This window comes from Pelodiscus sinensis, chromosome 6 (assembly GCF_049634645.1).
Source record: "Pelodiscus sinensis isolate JC-2024 chromosome 6, ASM4963464v1, whole genome shotgun sequence".
NCBI classification, from domain to species: domain Eukaryota; kingdom Metazoa; phylum Chordata; order Testudines; family Trionychidae; genus Pelodiscus; species Pelodiscus sinensis.
In genome coordinates, this window is record NC_134716.1 from 86,377,965 (window position 1) to 86,400,149 (window position 22,185).

The 22,185-nt window shown below is 40.0% G+C and overlaps 1 protein-coding gene across 1 annotated transcript in view; it reads right to left on the reverse strand.

The window, feature by feature from the left end:
- Nucleotides 1-22,185, reverse strand: part of AP3B1 (adaptor related protein complex 3 subunit beta 1) — a 309,804-nt gene that overhangs the window by 92,065 nt on the left and 195,554 nt on the right. The window contains exons 21-22 of the mRNA XM_006119130.4: nt 18,514-18,586; nt 17,338-17,444 (exon numbers count right to left, since the gene is read on the reverse strand). Coding sequence (XP_006119192.1) covers nt 17,338-17,444; nt 18,514-18,586 — 180 coding nt within the window. The remainder of the gene's footprint in view (nt 1-17,337; nt 17,445-18,513; nt 18,587-22,185) is intronic.

The following is a 22,185-nucleotide window of genomic DNA, read 5'->3' on the forward strand; positions in this document are numbered from 1 at the left end:
TTAACTGTTCAATACTCAGCTACATAGAAAGGGTCTTTGACTAGCAGAACAATTGATTTTTTTGTTGTAATAATAGAAGTTTCTTATTTTCTTAAAAGAAAACTTAAATGATTTCCCCCATAGCACTGAAGCTGGTAACAAGTTTCCTAAATTCTTTCTGCAATAAAAAATTCACTAGGCAACAGTGACGCACTTGAAAGGCAGGAAAATCTCAAAAGAAGCTGCTGTGCTCTGTGTGGGACACAGCACCATTTCCTCTGGGCATTTATTACCTGTTAAAAACCAATCTTTTGGTGAGTGGCAGTTCAGGGTTTTTGAGAGCAAGCTGCAATATTTCTTCGGGTCTGCAGAGTCATAATTAAAGCTGAACTGAGTGGAATTGGAGAGGGAAGGTCAGCGAGGTGCTGTATGAGAGATGAGGCTGGGCTGATGGGCACCAAATGAACAAATTATGATGGGCCCCACTCAATGTGATGAGGTCAAATGCTTGTTTCTACCCACTGACAGTTCAATTTCCCTGAAATGTCTCTCGGTTCTCGATGAGCTAATTATGAATGAAAAGTTATCAACTGCCCACACCAAAAGGGGCTTAAATACTATTTCTTGGAGCTCTTAATGTCAAAATATTGTTAGAAACAGCATGTTGGCCCAGCTTTTTAGCCAAACAATGCCTGGGTTAATCTAAATACCAGTGATAAACCACAGTCTTATCATCTACAATGCACACAAAGCAAATTTGCTGTTTAGCAAAAAAATTATTTTTATATATATTTGTCAAGCAAATCTATGCTATGCTGTGGAAATGAGCTATAAGCAAGAGATATTCAGTGCTTATGATTTTGTATATGACAGGCTACATAACCTTCAAATAGTGCCTTATATTTTACCTGAAGATGATGCTACTGGATTATTAGCTTTTAATCATCAATACTCAGATTTACTCCACCATACAGATTTATTATCCTAAATCAGCTCATATACAGTAAACAAAATGTATACTCCTTTTATGGAACCTCACTTTTCAAGGAGTAATTTCCCAATGTCTGCATTTACGATGTACATTTTCTTGGTATCTACAGAAACAAATGCCTGCAACTTCTTTCTAAATCCACGGACATCTGATAAATATTGGACTGGATTGAACAGAAATTGGCCCTTAAAATGACATTGGTCATTAGCCCCATTAAAAGCAGTTAAGGGCAGAAAATTAATACAAAAGAAGAGTTTAGCATTTTTCAGAAAAAGCTGTTGCTGGAGATTTCCCAGCTATATTTACTGATCAATAATAAATCAGTTCACCTCAAAATTAGAACCTTAAAATATTTAAACTTAAAATATGTTTACACTAGAATGTAATACATTTGCTACATTTTTATAAGGCTCTTCCTTACAGAGTTACTGAGTTTTGACTTAAAATGTCAATACACCAAACTTAAAAATTAGTTCATAAACAAATACCTGAATTTAATTATTGTAAATGCACTCTTTGTCCTTGGCACTGCATAAGATATAAAAGATACATTGAACATTTTTTCACAACATTAAAATTTAATGTGGTGGTGCATTCATGACCAAAACCACATTAAAAATCTATGTTCAACTATCTCAGTCAAAATTAACTTATAAACATGATCCCTTATATTTCCCACCACCATTATATACTATTCTTAATACCTAGGCATTTGAAGTTTATTTAAAGTTGTTCTTAGAAGAGTGACTTAAAAAAAAGTGATTGCAATGGAGCATCAGAAATAAGTCTTAAATCATAAAGAGTTCTAACAGAATCATATATGTTACTCAAGTAATGATAGCAGGAGAAGAGGAGCTAAGGAAGTATTCTATTTTTACTGTATTAAGCATATCTTAGTAGACACTGTTGATAAAGTATAAAAAATAACAGTGCTGTACTAAGTCCTCATTTATAAGTACCACAATTAACAGTAAAAAAGTACAGTTTGCTCATCACAGAACCTTTTCAGGAAGTTGATTTTTTCTAATTCTTATTGTAATTGCATTGTTCTAATCCTGTAATATAAAGGCAGCTGCTTGCCTATCATTTGTACTTTCCTCGTTAATCCTGACTCAGTGAATTAACCTTTAATTACAGCCGTTAAAATTGAAATGAGCCTCTTGTCTGGCTGGGGCTGCCCCTTTTCAGTGCATGATTCTGATGAAAATTTTTAGGGTCAATGAATATGTCCCATGTCATGTCTGATAGCTGCTAAAGATATGAGGAGGTAAATGTTACCTTAGAAAGATGTGATTGAAATTTTTAAGAGCTAGGTTTTATTGACAAAATAATCAAAAAAATATAATTCTGGGTTTCTTGCTGTGAGCCACACTGGATACCACAAGAAATAGAAACACCATCTTTGTTTAAAAGATTATTTTAAATACAGTACCACTATAGATCTAGACATGTAATCCAAAGATGTTACATTTGTTTTTTAAATCTAATGTTGACCCTATTTTGAAGGCTACATAAAAAAGGAGCAGTGTAAGTCAATTTTGAATGCTCAGTGAAGGAAGAGCACTATTGCTTTAAATTCTTACACACACATATTTTGTACACAAGCCTTAAAACACTGAAATTAATTTGAAAGAACAGGACTGGTCTTTATTTTTGTTGAAGAGCCGAGAGAGAAGGAAAATTTATCAAGATGACAGATTTTGGGTATTAGACAATGTGTGTATGCAATAGATTTAAAATATTTTTCTATACTTTGATAGTTTGATGTTATATATTAAATAAGTGAGATAACATTTGAATGAAACTGCACTAATATATTAATTCATTATTTAAAAAAGAATACAGCACTGAAGTCACTCTGGACCACTGCAGTATAGTTAACTGAAGTCATTTTTTCATGGTTTCTCAGGCATTTAAAATATGGAATTGAAATCTAGAAGATTTAATTTATTTATATTTTTGTAAAAGACCCAATCCTACAAATACCTACTACCAAAACACAGTGCTCACTACCACTGGTAGTTCCAATTAAGTAAATAAGATTACTCATACCAGTAAACACCAATTCTGATAGTGCTGATCAGATTGGGGCTTTAAATGGGAATTTGTTTTTGATTCAGAAGTTAGAACAATCATGTTCACAGCTTAAACGTTTTATGATCTTTGCAAACTAAACACTTTATCTTGAAAACAACATTTTGTGAGAAGAGTTTCCCAACTGGAGCTTCTTCTAAATTAACAAATTTAACAGTCAAAAATAGCAGAGTAGCCACTACAGCATGTGCAATGGCAAGCAGTGGTGTACACTAGCCACCTTAACTGTAAATTTACCTGGACCGTGAGAGTATGTACTGAGGGCAGCTAGTCCATGCTACCATAGGTAAACTACTATTTTTAGCTCTCAGAGTGTTATCATGATTACATCTCCTCAAACTTGGAATCACATCTCCAGCTCCAAGACATAATCTCTGGCTAATACTTGCTGATAGCACTTTTATATATATCCACAGATCTTAAAGTGGTTTACCAAAGTGAGCAAGTATCATTATCCTCATTTTATAGACAGGAAAACTAAGAGACCATTACTTTCTCTAGATCATACAGTAAATAGACAGAGTCAATATTCCGTTTGAACCCTATCACGCTGCTTCCTCACATGAGTCACCACACCTAATCATCTGTTCAGAGCTGTATTTTGGGTCACCTACACAGGCTGCTTACTTTTTGCACTACAGGATCTGATTACCCTTTTCACTTGTTTCATAGTTGCAAACTTTTTCTAGATATCTTACTGATATTAATAGAATATTTGTAAAATTAATTTCAATTAATATTTATACTAATAAGACTGAAATTGCTGGTGCAATATATAAGAGCAGAGGAAACAGTGGAACTACTCAAAGCTCTTATGTCTCTAAATGATCCCATCACCTCAGGAAAGAGTCAAGGACAAAACAATCGAGAGCTCAATGAAGACTTCTCAAAGTACAGCTGTGAACAAAACTCAAGACAAGAAGTTAGAATGCATAAGTATTGGGATGGACAATAATACAAAATTACAATGCCATTATATAAATAAATTACACCCTTCACTAGAATACTATTTGTAATACCGGTTATTCCATATCAAAAAGTAATTTCCAAAGTTGCCAGAGAAAGGCAAAAAGGTTGAACCCAGGCAAAGAAAAACTTATACACAAAAAGATCAGGACAAATAAGAGGGGACATGTTCAAAATATATAAAATAATTAGTGATCCATCTGTGAGTCTGGTTATATAAGAACTCCTCCTAAACAGTAATAGCTAGGACCACCAAACTGGTATGCAGCTTCCTCTTATCCTAACTTAAAGCACAGTCAGGGTACGTCTAGACTGGCAAGATTTTGCACAAAAGTGGCTGCTTTTGCACAAAAACTTGCCAGCTGCCTACACTGGCCGCTTGAATTTGTGCAAGAGCACAGACTTTGTAATGTACTTTCACGCTCCCGCTCAGGAAAAAGCCCTCTTGTGCAAGAATACTTGCTCAAGAGGGCCAGTGCAGACAGGGAAGAATTGTTTTGCGCAAAAAAGCCCCGATGGCTAAAGTGGCGATCGGGGCTTTCTTGCTCAAAATCGCGTCTAGACTGGCCATGGATGCTTTTGCGCAAAAGCACTTTTTGCGCAAAAGCATCCTTGCCAATCTAGACGCGCTTTTGAGAAAGCTGTTGAGAAAGAAAAGTTTAAAGTATTTCCGCAAAATCATGCCAGTCTAGACGCATCCTCAGAGTTTAGTTGTTCCAGGACAATGGGATGTGTGTGGAATGCAACTGTTTCACATCAAACAACAGGGTGAAGATGATTGCTGTAATAAGTTATAATGTATAATGATCACAGGGGCAGTAAACACGGGGAACAGTTATACTCACGAATGGCCAGAGGGAGCAACAAGCATGATTCTGCAGCTCTGGAAAGATGCTGCCAGGCAGTGTAGCTCTTGCTCCCCAGGGAAGAGGTACTTGCCACCGTAGGCAGCCCCGGGAGCTTGCAGCTGAGTAGTGTGGCCACCACCACCCTAACACATACGGAGAGCCATGGAGCAGCCGGCAGCGTAGTTCCTGCCCCCTAGGGGAGCCTCCCACCTCCTAACTCCCGTACTGACTCCTGCACCCCCCCATCCTGCCCTGAGCCCTGGCACACCTAACTTCCTGCCCTGACTCATTCTCCCTCCTCCACATTCTGTCATGAGCCCCCCATACATCCAACCCCCTGCCCTAACTCCTGAATCCCATGTCCCTTGTCCTGAGCTCCAACAAGGGCCCAAGCAATGCCAGGTAAATTCTCTAGTTTTGTAATAAAGGAATGAGGGGTCATTCACAACTGATTAAAAAGAAAACATTTTAATATAAAATACACAATTAGACCATGGAAGCTATTGCTATAGCCATTGAGATCAAGAATTAAACAAGATTCAAAGAAAGAATGCACATTAAATGGATAACAAAGAATACTCAGAGTTATAATGGTTAAAACTAAAAGTCTGGAAGGGATAACTTGAGAGTCAAGATTTAAATGTCTCTCTATTAGAGATTAGGATGAGACCCTCAGAATCAGAGTAAGGCACATCTTCCTACTCAGGACAGTCATGGTCTCTAAGATGTTTTTCCAGTATATCAACCTCTTCATAAGCCATTTCAAGGGAGAATTTCTTGACAAACAAAACAAATGATAACAAACCAAACCAAACCAATGATATTTTCATTCTCTGGACAAATGACCTAGATACTCTCTTAGATTTCAAAGATAACTTCAGCAACCCTCATCCACTCATTTCTCTAGACATGCCTATGCTAGCATTAATTTCCTGTATAGCATAGTTAGTGTCAGGAATTGAAACCTTACAGATAACTATGTATGAGAAACTCTTAAGATCACAGACTGACCAATCCAGTAATCACCCCAAATACACCAATACATATATAACCTACAGTTACTCAGACCACAAATCACAGGCACTTGGACCACAGAATATGCTCAGAGGACAAATTTCAACATATACACCTGAACACAACTGAAATAGCCTCCACTAAACAAGGGCACCCCACATGAGAAATAGAATACACCATTGAACAGACCACACAAGTACCTATTCAATACATTAAAAAAAAATAACTCTCCTACTGCACACCCTTTCATGTCACCTACTATAACACACTGGAACCTATCGAGGATATTATGAAACATTTGCAATATATACTCAATAGGGACCAAATCCTGGGGGAAAAAATCTTTCCCAACCCTCCTCTTCTGGTATTCCAACTATTCAACTTCTTCATCAGACCCAAGCTCCCTAGAGATAACACAATAACCATGCCATAAAAACAGGTGTAAAACCTCCAAACATACCTCTGCTGCTACAATGATCCATACCACACAATACACCAGTCAAGATGCACAGGACCTGCACTTTTCTATCACAACATGTGGCATAAATCATTTAGTGCATTATAAATACTCCAACAACAACTATGTGCATGACATGAGATAATCACTATGTCCATGAATGAACTTACACAGAAAATGATAAAACACCAAAACATATCACCTGTGTGAGAACACTATCATAAAGCTATCATCCAACATTTGACCTCAGAATGCCCAAAGGAAACCTGAACGTCTTCGAAAGACAAACCTGGGGACTTAAATCCATAACTCTGCTAGACTAACTTCCCGGGAAGCTGCACAGCAGGGTGACCATACAGCTGTTAATCGAGCCCCGCCCAGAGGTTTAGGGCTGCTGCACTGGGAGCTTCCCAGTTGGGGAGGGGCACTCTCTCAGCACCAGAAACTCCCTGCACCAGACAGCAAGCATGCTGGCAGGGAAGGGAACAAAAGGAGAAGGGAGGAGGAGAGTAAATATGTGGCTGGGACAACAGAGGGCCTGTGGGGAGAAGAGTTTGGAGCATGCAGTAAGTACTGGAGAGGAGAGATCTGATTACAGTGATCTGATTACAGTAGCTGGGTTTGTCTGCAGCTTCCTATGAGGAAATCCACCTCGCTCCTCTAGCTTCCTGGTCTGGGGGAGAGGGAGCAAACTGCATGGGATAGGTGGGGGAAATGGGGAGCGGTGCTGGCATCTGTGTAGAGAGGTGGGGACAGATGGGAGTTTGTGCTCCCATCTGGGGTGCAGACAGCAAGAGTCAAACCCTGTCTGTCTCAGCACAGCAGCCCTGGTTGGACTGCAGACATAGGACTCTCTCCTGGGCTGCGGCCAAAATTTCAAGTGGGTTAAGAGCTTTTAGGCTGCTTTTGAATACTGGAACAAAAGGCTTTGCTCATGACATTTGCATTATTATATTTCAAACAAAGTTGACATAGGTGTTAATGGCTTAAGATAAGAAAGGAAAGTATTATTTTAACAGATTTTTTTTAATGTTCTAGATATCTGCAAACACTGATCTTAATGATTTTTTTTTTTAAATCCTGTGTCACTGATTAATACATGGTAAATTCTTAAAATTGGAACAACTTTACCATAGATCCTGTTTAATTTGTGTGGCCTTTCAATTGGAGTTGGATTCTGAACAAACACTCTGGGGGCTTCTACTCTGAGTTAGTGACACACACAAGGTTCAAGTTTTAAACCAGAACTTTTATCTGTTTTAGAGATCTCTATTTCATTTGCATAGAATGGATCCTAAATATTCCCCAGAGAAAGTGTATAAACCTAAGTGAATGCCTTTCACTCTCTTTTCCAGTATCAGTAAATATTGTATTCATACTTTCAAGGAGATCATGACTGAAGAGATCATGACTCAGATGTGTTTAGCATCTTAAAGCTGTGCATCTTTTTAAAATTTTGACTTAATGGCCATGTCTTTGATTTATTTATATTGCTATTTGTGTTTTCTAGCTTGTGTTGTTAGAAAGGACGATAATAGTGTTAGTTTTCTTTATTTGATTTCATAATAAACAAACATATTAAGCATTGTTCCTTGATAATTATCCCTTGTTTTAATATATTGTCTTCTATACCTATGGACTGTGTAAATCTATATATTTATACCTAGGTTTTTTGTTTGTACCGGAACACACTGCACATCCACATATAACCTCAGTAACCTCAGAGAAATTTCAACTCACCCAAAAGAAAAAACAATCAGCCCAATAATGCAAAATGTTACATGGAACATTGCTACTAGACACCAAAAATCATGGTTTTAATAAAGACAGTGGATTTATGACTCATTACAACAATCCATAATCCATTAATCCTCATTTGTCCTGGGACTGTAAAGGTGTTAATCTACCCACTTCACCTTGAATGGTCCCTTGCAACATGTGTTAACTCCTTATCTGTTCAGTGTGTATGTAGCTACGACACTCAATACCTTTCCGAGTCCTGAAGAGTTCTGTTTAAACTCAAAAATTTGTGTCTTTCACTGAGAGAAATTGGTCCAATAAAAGATATTAACTCACCCAGCTTGTCTCTCTAAATAACCACTGTAATACCCTCACAAAATTAATTTTAACCAACTCTGCAATAATGTACAGACATATGGCATATTAGGTTAGACAAACACCTGTCAAGAACAGTCTAGATAATATTTAGTCCTGCCATCAGTGCAGGGAACTGGACAAGATAACCACTCGATTTCCCTTCCAGTCTTATGATTATAAATGTCCGGTGGAAAAAAAGTAATGTTACTGGATAGCCAAAGTTCTGAGTTTATCACCAGATAAAATTAGCATAGGTGCAAATGTTGTAGCCTATAGAACTAACCTGCTTGCTTGGCTATAGACAGATCTATACTATTTTCTTATGTCTTCATTACTTGTTTTATTATAGTAGGTCTATAGTTAAGTAATTTGCCATAATAACCATCTTGAACCTCTGATATATGACAAACCGGTTGAGACCCCGAAGATCTAGGATGGGTCTTCACCCCCCTTGCCGATTTCTTGATGGTGAGGAAGTATTTGGAATAGAATCTCCCGCATCTGTATCAGCTGGGTACTTCCTCTATAGCACCTAGCTTCATGAGGCGCTGTGCCTCTTCCACAAGGACATGCTCATGAGAGGGGTCCCTGAAGAGGGACGGGGTTGGGGGAACTGCTGTGAATGGTATGCACTATCCAGTTCATACTATTTCTCGGACCCATTGGTCTGAGGTGATGGTTTTCCATGCTGGATAGAATGCGGCAAGTCTGTTTCCGAATGTTTGCTTTCCTAGATCTGCCTGCCCTGGAGGATTGAGGGCCATTGTACCCTTGACCAACATCTCAAATCTGCTGACGAGAGTTGGACACCTGGCTCGAGTATGTTTGCTCATTCAATTGTATTCATTGGAATTGTCTTGGGCATCTCTTATTCTTATAGGGCCTTTGTTGTTGGGGGTACCCTGGTGTTCTGAACCTTTGATTATATGGTTTATAATGTTTCTTCTTGGACCCCGCAGTGGAATCCCTAACGTGCGAAGCGTCGTCCTGAAGTCTTTGATAGTGTGGAGTGATGAATTCATTGCCTCCGCAAAGAGTTTCTCCCCTTTGAAAGGAAGGTCCTCAATGTTAGGTTGGACTTCCTTGGGAAACCCGGACAGTTGCAGCCATGTCGTTCTCCTCAGCACCACTGCATTCGCCATGGACCTGGCTGCTGTATCCGCAGCATCCAATGCTGCTTGCAATGCTGTTCAGGAGATCAGAGAGCCTTCTGTCACATTTGACTCAAATTGTTCCTTTACATCCTCTGGGAGATACTGAATAAAGGAACTGAAGGATTCCAATGTCTGATGTGAATATTTTGTTGTTAGAGCCACATAGTTAGCAATTCGAAATTGTAAGGAAGCTGGTAAATATGCTTTCTTTCCCCATGTTAGCCATTCTCTTTAACTCTTTGTCATGACTCTGTGTTCTGGGGTACTGCTGTTGCTTACCCCTCTGATTGGCAGAGTAGACCACCAACAAGTTTGGGGAAGGGTATAAGAATAGGAATTCTATCCCCATAGGTGTGACATGGTATTTCTTATCTATTTTCTTGGAAGTCGACAGTACCGATGCTGGGGTCTTCCATATGATCCTAGCCAGGTCCATCAAGGCTTCATTCATGGGCCGCACCAATTTAGCGTACTGAGATAAGTTGAGTATGTTGGTAAGTTTGTGTTTGTTCTGCGTCATGTCCATGAGTTGTATTTCTAGGGCGTCCGCTATCCTGTGGAACAGGTCCTGAAACATTCTATAGTCGTCTCCTCTGATTGGTGATGCGGGGCGAGTGTGGTCGCCCATCGTGGAAGATGACGTGTTAGGAAGGATAATTCCTCCATCAATGTCTCACTCTCAGGGTTGACCAGGCTGTAGGTAGCGCGTCCTCGCATGTTCGCGTTGGCTGGCTGTGCCCTTGGTACCTGGAGGTTCTGCTGCAGGTGTGGTTGTTGGCTTCTGTAGGGTGCCCATAGGTCCCAATAAGGCCACTGCAGCGGGAACACTGGCGGCACCCATTGTGCCATATGCCAGGTCTGGTGTTGCTGTTGTTGTGTTGCAACATATTGAGGCAGTCTGCTGTGACCCCTTATCTCTTCCTCACAGAATCATAGAATCATAGGACTGGAAGGGACCTCAAGAGGTCATCGAGTCCAGCCCCCCGCCCTCAAGGCAGGACCAAGCTCCATCTACACCATCCCTGACAGATGTCTATCTAACCTGTTCTTAAATATCTCCAGAGAGGGAGATTCCACCACCTCCCTTGGCAATTTATTCCAATATTTGACCACCCTCACAGTTAGGAATTTTGTCCTAATGTCCAATCTAAACCTCCCCTGCTGCACTTTAAGCCCATTACTCCTTGTCCTGTCCTCAGAAACCAAGAAGAACAAATTTTCTCCTTCCTCCTTGTGACACCCTTTTAGATATTTGAAAACCGCTATCATGTCCCCCCTTAATCTTCTTTTTTCCAAACTAAATAAGCCCAGTTCATGAAGCCTGGCTTCATAGGTCATGTTCTCTAGGCCTTTAATCATTCTTGTCGCTCTTCTCTGTACCCTTTCCAATTTCTCCACATCTTTCTTGAAATGTGGCGCCCAGAACTGGACACAGTACTCCAGCTGAGGCCTAACTAGTGCAGAGTAGAGCGGCAGAATGACTTCACGAGTTTTGCTTACAACACACCTGTTGATACAACCTAGAATCATATTTGCTTTTTTTGCAACAGCATCACACTGTTGACTCATATTCAACTTGTGGTCCACTATGACCCCTAGATCCCTTTCCGTCATGCTCCTTCCTAGACAGTCGCTTCCCATCCTGTATGTATGGAACTGATTGTTCCTTCCTAAGTGGAGCACTTTGCATTTCTCTTTATTAAACCTCATCCTGTTTACCTCTGACCATTTCTCTAACTTGCTCATCCTCATCGCTGAATCAGGTCGATTTAAGCAATGCTGATATGGACAACAGGATGCACCAGCTAGACCTTGGGGTGATGTCGGTACCGAATAGTGGTGAACACAGTACTGTGAATTCCTCCTCTGTCATGTACCCCAGTACCAGGGGTGGCGGTGGCATCACTGTGTAGTCTGTCCATACTTGATGTCTCTGCATACTGGGCACTTTTGAGTTGCACCAGTGCCGATGGTACCGCTAAACTGTCTGTGTGCGGCATTCCGCAGCCTGCCTGTTTTTCCCTTAGTTGGTGGTACCGGCTTCTCTTGCGGTACCGCCGGTTTGTTCTGAGGAGAGCCCGAAGTTTGGCCAGTGGCTCTATGCTTTGTTTTGGGATTGCTAGCTCTCTTTGAGCAGGATCCTTTAACCCACTTAGTGCTGCCTCATTCATTGCACACACTGGTTACCTCCTTGCCCAAAGGTCTTTTATTGCGCATTTGCAGAGTGTTAGCAGTGGACTTGGTACATTTTGTACTGCACCCCTGATCTGGCTCTCTAGCAATACTCCTCTTGCCCTCCATCCCATGTGTATTGATCCAGGGGGAGGTAGGGAAGGTGACTTTATCCATGAAAACGAGTCTGCGCTGTAGGTCTCTTGCCCTTTTAGATCTAGGAGCAAGCTTTTGGCAGTGAGGGCAATAGCTTGTGAGGTGGTCCTGCCCCAGGCGGCGGAGACACTGCTCACGTCCATTTGCTATTGATATGAATATGCTGCATCCTGTACACTCATTATTGTAACTTACCTCTTATGCTAAAAAGTTTCCAAATATCTTTTCATTCATCATCTTCTCCATAGTATTGTATAATGAGCTCTCTTTCACACATTTGCTCTTAAAATGTTCCTCCATCATCTCAAAAATTAATCTCTTAAACACAGAAGATAAGATGCAATCATTCCTGTCCAGTGATATTGACTCTTTCTTGGCCAGGCCTCAGTAGCCCGGGCAGGGAAGCCTTGACCGGCCTCCAGGAAGGCAGCTGAGGGCGGCCCAGCCCGGGTCTTAGCCTCCCCAAGCAGGAGCTCTGGACAGGCCTCCGGCTTCTTCAGAGGCTAGGCCCTGACTGAGCTCCCTGGCAGCCTTCTTATAGTCCTAGCCCTGCCCTTTCACTTCTGGTCAGGTGAGGGGGCGGGGCTAGGCTGGGCCCAAAATGGCTCCCAGAGGGGTTCCTCCACCTCAGGCTCAGTGGGTGGCCATTCCACCCCACTACAGTCCCATATGAAGAGAGAGTAAAAAGACATGAACTTTTCAACTCAGAAAAGAGGAGACTAATGGGGGATATGACAGAGGTCTATAAAATCATGACTGGTGTGGAAAAAGTGAATAAGGCAAAGTTATTTACTTATTCCCACAATAAAAGAACTTGGGGTCACCAAATGAAATTAATAGGCAGCAGGTTTAAAACAAACAAAAGGAAGTTTTTCTTCACTCAGTGCACAGTCAACCCGTGGAACTCCTTGCCAGAGGATGCGGTGAAGGCTAGAACTTTAACAGGATTAAAAAAAGAGTTAGATATATTCATGGAGGTTAGGTCCATCAATGGCTATTAGCCAGGATGTGTAGCAATGGTGTCCCTACCTTCTATTTCTCTGGAGGTGGGTGACAGGGGAGGGATCACATGAGGATTACCTGTTGTGATCCCTCCCTCTGGGGCAGCTGGTATTGGCCACTGTCAGCAGACAGGATACTGGGCTAGATGGACCTTTGATCTGACCCTGCATGGCCATTCCTATGTTTACATGTTTACATCTCGTCTGCCTAAACCTTTTCACTTTCCATTTTACTCTCAGTCATCTTTCTTTACAATTCACATCATTTCCTTGTCTCATTAGTTGGTTGTGCATTAAACAATCTTCTGCTTCATGTCTGCCAAGTACCTACTCGCCACTTCTCCAAGAGTCTTTCCTATGCTCATCTCCATACCATATCATAAACAAACAATTGTCTTGTGTGTTCATATCAGACTATAAACTTGCTGAAGAAAATAACTGTTCTGTATTCTGTAAAACACTTACACCATAATATAAATTATTAGTAATATAAATTAACACCGCCATCAAGTCAGGAAATATCCCAAGTGATATACCCAAGTGTCACAAAGTTGGTGGAAAAGTCAGCTATAGAATCCATGAGTTTTTATCTTTCACAATGCGACAGTGGTACCTATGCCTCCATGACTTCTCACCTTCACTGTACCGAATTATAAAGCTATATACACAATCAGTTGAAAGAAAGGAACTGCAGAACTGACAAAAGAGAGTAGTTTCTACTCTCATCAATCTTGTTTTGGTAGGTTTAAAGAGATCCTTAGCTTTATTGCAACAGATTTATATTTATACTTCCAATAAAGTTAGTTGCTATGAATTTAGAGAAACAGACTTTAATGATAGGTTTACAAACTCTGTATCCAATTAGAGCACTGAATGATTTGAATAGTAGACTGACATATTCCAAGATAAGTGGCTGCTACATTTCTTTGCTATTAAGGTCATATACTGTACTTATTTATTTTTACACTTTGCTCTCCATTCCCTAATAAATTAATTTCTTAGTGTTAGTTTGGCATGTACCCTACAGTTAAATTCATCCTCTCTCCCATTGAAAGAAAAAAAAAAATTCTCCGAAGTGCTGTAATTATACTTCTGATTTTAGAACTAATTCTCACACATCAAGTTCGAAATACTATAAGGAAAGCTCTTTATCGACCTCCCCATTATGCCTCGGAAGATGAGGTTTACCGGGGAGGTCGATAAAGGGCTTTCATGTCAACAGGGGAGCGTCCAGACTAGTGCGTTGAGCTGACAAACAGCTGATCAGCTGTTTGTTGGCTCAGCGCGGCAGCCATTTAAATTTAAATGAAGCCACGATTATTTAAATCGTGGCTTCATTTCCCTTTGCCGAACAAACAAATCTACATGGCTCCGTCGATGGAGCCATGTAGTCTAGATGTACCCTTAGCTACATCTAGAGTGCATTACTTTTTCAGGATATCAGAGGTATCCCGGAAAAGCAATATCACATCCAAGGAATGCGTCCTCCCCTCCCCCCCCGAAAAAGCAGACGCATTCTTTTGCCATGCCTGTAAACTTCATTCTACAAGGAATAAGGGATGTGTCAAAAGAGCACTTTCTTTCGATATTTGACATGGTGTAGATGCGCCAAATTTCAAAATAACCTCTTTTGAAAGTAAATCGGAGGAAGATATGCACGAGGCATGCATGAGCCACATACATGAACCTCAGAAACTTTTCCCTTACTAGCATTCCCTAGGTTGGCTGTGGTGGTTCTGAAATGGCATGCTACATATGACTCTGCCACCTGACCACCCCTTGGTTCCTTTTGGTTGGCTACTCCGATAGAGGGGAAAGAGAGTGGTTATCAAAATGGATCTGAACATCACATCTCAAAGAACAGCAGTTTCTTGAGTGCTTGTTCATAGTGACTCCAATAAGGTGACTCCCAAGCTATTTCCCAAAAGGGGGGGGGGGGGCAAAGTTGGTGCATTATGGATTGGAGGATTGCTCTACTAACAGCTGTGTTATTCCTGGCCTGCTGGTTGATGGCTTGACGTGCAGTAAAGGTATGGATTGAGGACCAAGTTACTGCTCTGCATATGTCCTGGCCTGGAACTTAGGCAAGGAAAGCAGCAGAAGAGGCAAGGAAAGCGGTAGAAGAGGCGTGTGCTCTAGCTGAGTGGCCAGCTCTTAGCACTTACAGACACAGTATGTAATCTGAGACGAGATACAGTAGGATGAAACAGAAAGCTCTTCATATGATTGAGGATAGCCGTAAACAGTTGGGTCAACTTCATGAATGACTTCATGGTTGGATCACAGATACCATGTTGGGGTTGCCAACCAGGATGCTGGTCACACCAGTGAGCCTGTTCACCTGCCCTTTGGGGTGCTCCATCACCCTATACTGCAGGGCAAAAAGCTCTGCTCTTCCCCAGTCAAGGCACAGGGTTGGGGTAAGAGCCCTTCCCCAGCCCCAGCCAACAACACAGATGCCCAACCATCTCAGTTCTCAGAGGTCTCAGCTAGAAGGCCAATGACAGCACCCAAGAACAGAGTCCAAAGAGGACCAAAACTCCAAATAAACTGTCTTATTCCGTATAGAAGTTTTACACAGAGACAGCTTATAAGTTCACCCTCCATCAATTAAAGAGAGACATACCCCACCAGGTAACAATTATTTGCACTGGGCTTGATAATAAAGAAAAAAAATGTTTTTATTAAGTAGTAGAAGTTTTACCCAGAGTAGCTTAGGTCCTTAACTCAAGTATTTTTTGTTTTCTGCAAGATACAATGAAAATGTAAATGTTTCATTTAAGTCATTGGTCTGAGGAGGGGCTGGGAATAAAGGGTTCACTAAACAGACTGTCCCAGGGAGAGAGGACGATCCCAGCTCTCTCTCACTGCAGCAGCTTGGGGCCAGGTGAGAAGCACTTCTCCATGGCTGCTTCAACTCCAATGGGCAAAAATGGGGAAGGGATGCATGTCCCAGGTCCAGAATCTTCTGCAACTCTGCTATATTCCTCAGTGAAAGTGAGGAATGGAGCAAACTGTGCACTTTCCCCTTGCTCCCTGGTGAAGGGGAACCGCCAGCAATGTTCTGTATGAATTGCGAGGGTGGAGGGCTTTAGCCCTCCCACCCTTCCTAAAGGTGCCTGGAGACTCAGGACTGTGGTAGTCCTGGAAAGGGGGAAGAGTACCCCCAACCAGTCCCCTTCACCTGCCTAGTGATTCTGTCTCCTTTCTGTATTGTTTTATGAGAAACAATCCTATTTCAGGCACATCTCATTTTCCTGGCACAACCAAACCCTTACTTTGCTTTAAGTTACGGTACAAGGAAGTTGTACACCAAATTAGGTGGTCCTAGCTCTTACCGTTTAGGTAGGAGGAATTCTTCAACAGACAAACCTCTCAAATAAATTGTGTTTTTTATCTACCATATAAGTGAATACAAGTGAAAACAGACTGATCAAAGTAAGAAACTAAGCCAAAATAAACAAAACATTCCAAGTAAGCATAATACACTAATAGACGGTGCGTGTGGCAGGACTAAGAAAAATTGTTTCAAAGTCTGTTGCTTAACCCTTGTCCTTTGTGCGGGTAAAATCTTTCAAGACAGAGCTGTTCTCTCTCTGTGGTCTGGGTCGGGGACTGTATTACTAGTAAGTGGGAATATGTAGAGACACTCAATGAAAGTAGTAATTCAGATTTGTATTTATTTTATGATGACTCCAATCATGCAAAGGCTAAATATCTTCAGCGTCCATTGTAGGCAGGGATGTCAATTTTATAGAATTATAATTATATAAAAGTATTGGAGAGCTATACTGGCCACCATTTTATAGTAAATTTTAATATTTTCTCTATCTGTACCTTTTGTAGCCACCCCAAACTGTCTAAACAAAAGCAGACATTTTTTAGTATTGCTTCCTTGTAATACAGGAGTGGGTGGAGGAAATACTGATGCTACTCTTCAGCATGATGCTATAAGTCCATATTTTTATTTGCTTCTATGTAAATGTTTTGGTATCTTGACAATTTGTTTTTCCTGTATTCCAGGACCCAACATCAAGCAATTTCTAGATTTCAGAAACATTTTAATTGGTTTTGTACATGGTAGGTTCTAATTTGTGAGAGTGTGTGTAATTTCCTTGTGGATGAAAAGAAAATCAAGTTGTAGACAATGACTGAGCAAGAGCCCATATCTAAAATAGTTGAGTAATACCATGTGAAGGCAGTCATTCTAAATGCTCATTATTCATACTTTCTTTTTTCCAGCTTTCTAATTGCTATGAATATAGATAAGGAAAAGTTGTTCAATTTGTCTACAAATTCCAGACAGAGAAATTGCAATATCCTTTAAAAAGTATACTTCATCAATGACCTCCCTGAAACACATGAATCAACTACACTTGGTTTGTTGGAAGAGAAAAAGATCACTTACGTTAATAACCGATGATGTTGAAAGGCTTAAACCCTCTAGGTCAGCAACTAAACTTGGAGAGAGAATAGCTGGAGTAGGAATTGCTACAGTACTTGACACAGAACCGACTGCAGGAAAAGAACAGTTGATAAAAATGGACTTAGTAATTTTTTTAAATGAAAAACATTGTTAAATGCAATTAAATACTTCAATACCATGTATGATAACTTGCCATCTTGTTTTAGTTGAGATATGGCTCAAGTACTTTTTAGAATCTAGAAAGATATTAACCTTGTATATAGCTCAGAAGATAATGGTAAACTCCCCATGTGAAATTGATATCTACCAAGAAGTATGAAATTAACATAAAGTGCTCTGAAGCAGAAGTCCAACAGAAACTAAGGAAATGTAATAAATCAACTTTACTGATTTTATTATGTTATATGTTGAATCAACTTCTTTTTCTGAATTGTTTAAATAGTCTTTTGCTCCTTTTCCCCATGGCTACTGAAATACAGGAAGAATATGGCATATTTATTACTTCTGTACAACCAATACTTTCATGGCACTTGGAAAATTGAAGACAGACATAAGTTTTTTAAAAATTCTACAAGCATATTTCTCATGGATTTATGTGCGACTTTTGTATGAATTTCACTTTGAGAAATTCTTCTGAAAATAAGACAATTATAACCCTAAACAATCCACGCTACAGGGTATAGACTAGAAAACAGTTCCAGATCTTTCCATCTTTTTCAATACTGCATTATTATCTGATCTTCAAATTTTAATTCTTAATGTCTTCTCTATAGTAGCTGAATTAGCAGACAGAATGACTACTTCAATACACTTTAAAGGGATATCTGAAGTACACACAGAGAACAGTAATTCCACTCACGTAAATGAAGTCACGACATACAAATCAGCTCAAAATAAATATGTTTCAAATATTAGCACATGAAAAAGATACTTTGATGAAAATCTAAACTTGACAAACAAAAATTTCAAATTACACATTTAAAAGAGCAAGTATTTAATTTTACTTGTGCCATTTAATTGGTGTGATAAACGAATAGGATCATTACAAAGTAATTTCAATAAATTTTAAATGGCTAAAGGATGTATTTTGTTGATATCAAAGAATCTGTGATCACATTTTTATAAGGATAAAAAAGGTTATATAACCAAATTACTTACAATCATCCAAGTCTAGTAGGGACACATCTTGTTTAGTAGGAACTTTTTTCTCTTGTACTGCCATTTCTTTTCTCTGTCAAAACATGAACACTTCAAATTTGCCATGCCAGTAAAGAGCATTCTTCAACATATTTATAACAGCAAAGAGTATTTCCTATACTTAAAATACACACACACACACACACATTTTATTATGCCTTTGGAGCACCGTTCTCCAAAGCATCATTGCCTGACAAACTGCTCAGAATCCTGTCGGTAGAAATACCCTGGGGCTTCTTCTCCATACCTACAAAACCTCTCTTTAATCTATTGCTAGTGCAAACAAACTGGTAGCATAACACCAAATGATAGAATTGCGGTTATTGGAGATGGGACAGTTCAGGAAGTACTGAAAGAGCTAAAATTCCATATATGTCCAATTTTAAGGTAAGTCCTCCATGGATATCAGCATTAAATTTATTTCTAAGCTGCCCAAAATGACACAATTACCAAAATATTAATCTACTATGTATATATTCCAGCATGCCAGGGCAGATGGTTTTGTGACTAGTGCAAACTGGGAGACAGGTGGAAGAGTTTCACAACCAGAAATAGAATCCAGGTAGCCTACATACATATATTGCCCTCTTTCTTCATTAATGAATCAAATGAATTTTGTCTACTATACATCTCTGTAAGGTAGGAGAAATACTACCCCCATTTTAAGGAACATGACACAGGACAAATTAAGTGACGTGTCCAAAATCACAGAGAAAGTTGTGTCAGATCCAAGTCTCCAGAGTCACACTCTGGCAACAACAAGACGACCATCCTTTCTCCCTTTTGGTGTGATCTTTCGCAAGTTATCCAACTACTCCCTGCCTAATTTTCTCATGTGTAAACGGGAGATAATAATTACTTACTTTACTGGGGCACAGTGATATTAAATTACTAATGTTATGAAGTGTTAATGAGATCCTTGCATGGCAGGCCGATGTTTTTAATAAGTGTCAAGTACATTTATGATTCTACTTGATGAATGCTTAACTTGGTGGCATGCATGTGTTTTTGTAAAATTTCCATCTTAAACATCTTTTATAACGGAACATTTCCAAACTTGTCTAAGCATGAATTCCTCATCAAGGACTCAGTAGATAACAAATATGAACTTAAAAATAAAAAGACAAACGTGTTGCAAATTCAAAAACAATACATTCAAATGATATAATATAAATAAAGACCTGTGATGCACTATCCTGCTCTCTTTCTCCTGAAAAAAAAAGGGATGTGGAGATGGACAAGGGAAGACATTTAACACATAAATAAGTTTTAACTACAGATGAGGTAAAGCAATGGCATATGACTTCTTTACACTAGGTTTACGGTTCAAGGGCTAATCCTGATTACAATGTCATCATTCTTATGTCCCCCATTTTGGATAGACTGTCCAAGATTTAACTCCTGTCTTGGTTTTCTGCAGTCCTATTCCTAACCAAACTCTTATGTAGCCAATTACATTCAATAACAAAAAGGGTCACAAGAGACTACTGGATGGAAAGAGTCAGAGTCCTGAATCTGTCAATAACAGCAGTGCCAACTCCATCTGTTGAAAAAAATCACAAGTCAAGTCCAAAAAAATCCAAAATCCCTGGTAATCAAATATGCAACTCATGATATTTGGCATGAGAGTTGGCAACCAGCAATAATAGTAATAATTGATAGGAATGATAAGCACAGAAGGACAACAGTATGAAGCAGCAGCTGATCGTTAAACCCTGTATTCTCATCTGGATTGAGGGCACGTAATGCAGAATGAAGGATGTGTTTGGCCAGCCTATTTCTCCTTTTCTACTCTACCAAATTTCCATTTGAGGCCCTACAAAGAGAAATGTGAAAAATGAGAAGAAGAATGGGACACAAAAGGATGAAGATATCTTCCCCTTAAAAGACCAGCCACACACAAGAATTTAGTCACTTCCTAAACAAGAAACAACATCCACCCCCAGTTCTGGATAGAACTGGAATCAAAACTATGGGCTGAGACATCTTGATTTGAGGAACTCAGATAGCCTTTCTGCACAAGAGACAAGGAGTCCTGTAGCACCGTATAGACTAAGAGATATATGGGAGCATAAGCTTTCATGGGCCAAGATCCACTTTGTCAGATGCATGTAGTGGAAATATCCAGAGGCAGGTATAAATATGCAGGCCAGAATCAGGCTAGAGATAACAAGGTTAATTCAATCAGGGAGGATGAGGCAACCTTCTAGCAGCTGATCTGGAGGTATGAATACCAAGAGAGGACAAGCTGCTTTTGTAGTTAGCTAGCCATTCACAGTCTTTGTTTAATCCTAAAATGATGGTGTCAAACTTGCAGATGAACTATAGCTCAGCAGTTTCTCTTTGAAGTCTGGTCTTGAAGTTTTTTTGCTGCAGGATGGCTACCTTTAGATCTGCTATTGTGTGTCCAGATAGACTGAAGTGTTCTCCTATAGGTTTTTGTATACTGCCATTCCTAATATCTGATTTGTGTCCATTTATTCTTTTACGTAGGGACTGTCCAGTTTGGCCGATGTATACAGCAGAGGGGCATTGTTGGCACATGATGGCGTATGTTATATTGGTAGATGTGCAGGTGAATGAACCAGTGATGATGTGGCTGATCTGGTTAGGTCCTGTGATGGTGTTGAGGGTGTAGATATGTAGGCAGATATATGACCATCAATTATTTGCACCATGATGTCCAGGAAGTGGACCTCTCATGTAGACTGGTCCAGGCTGAGGTTGATGGTGAGGCAGAAGCTATTGAAATCGTGGTGGAATTCTTCCAGAGTTTCTTTCCCATGGATCCAGATGATGACGATGTCATCAATGTAGCGTAGGTAGAGAAGGGGCGTGAGTAGACGAGAACTGAGGAAGTGTTCTTCTAGGTCAGCCATAAAAATGTTGGCATATTGTGGGGCCATGCGGGTGCCTATAGCGGTGCCACTGGTCTGTAGGTATATATTGTCACCAAATCTGAAATATCTGTGTGTGAGGATAAAGTCACAGAGCTCAGCCACCAGTTGTGCTGTGGCATCATCAGGGATAGAGTTCCTGATAGCTTGTATTCCATCTATGTGTGGGATGTTTGTGCAGAGAGCCTCTACATCTATGGTGGCTAGGATGGTGTTGTCTGGAAGATCACCAATGCATTGTAGTTTTCTCAGGAAATCAGTGGTGTCATGGAGATAGCTGGTGGCATAGGGTCTGAGCAGAGAGTCCACATATCCAGACAGTCCTTCAGTGAGAGTGTCAATGCCCGAGATGATGGGGTATCCAGGATTTCCAGGTTTGTGGATCTTGGGTAGTAGACAGAATAATCCCGGTCGGGGCTCTAAGAGTATGTTGATTTATTCCTGTGCTTGTGTAGGGAGTGTCCTGAGCAGATGGTGCAGTTTCTAGGATAGCCTTTCTGTAATTAAAATATGCTCCTATTCAAGGTTTAGATTTGCAATTTTTAGTTTACATTCAACTTTGAACCAATTTGTCTACCACAGTACATCTTCATAGTAGTACTCCTTTGGTTAACTAAAGATTTCAAAGATATACTTTTTTTATGACACCACAAATAAACATTTAATTACATTATTTCAATGACCACTTCCAATATTGATAGTGTTTCATTCCGGGATAGCTTTGCTGAACCAGCAA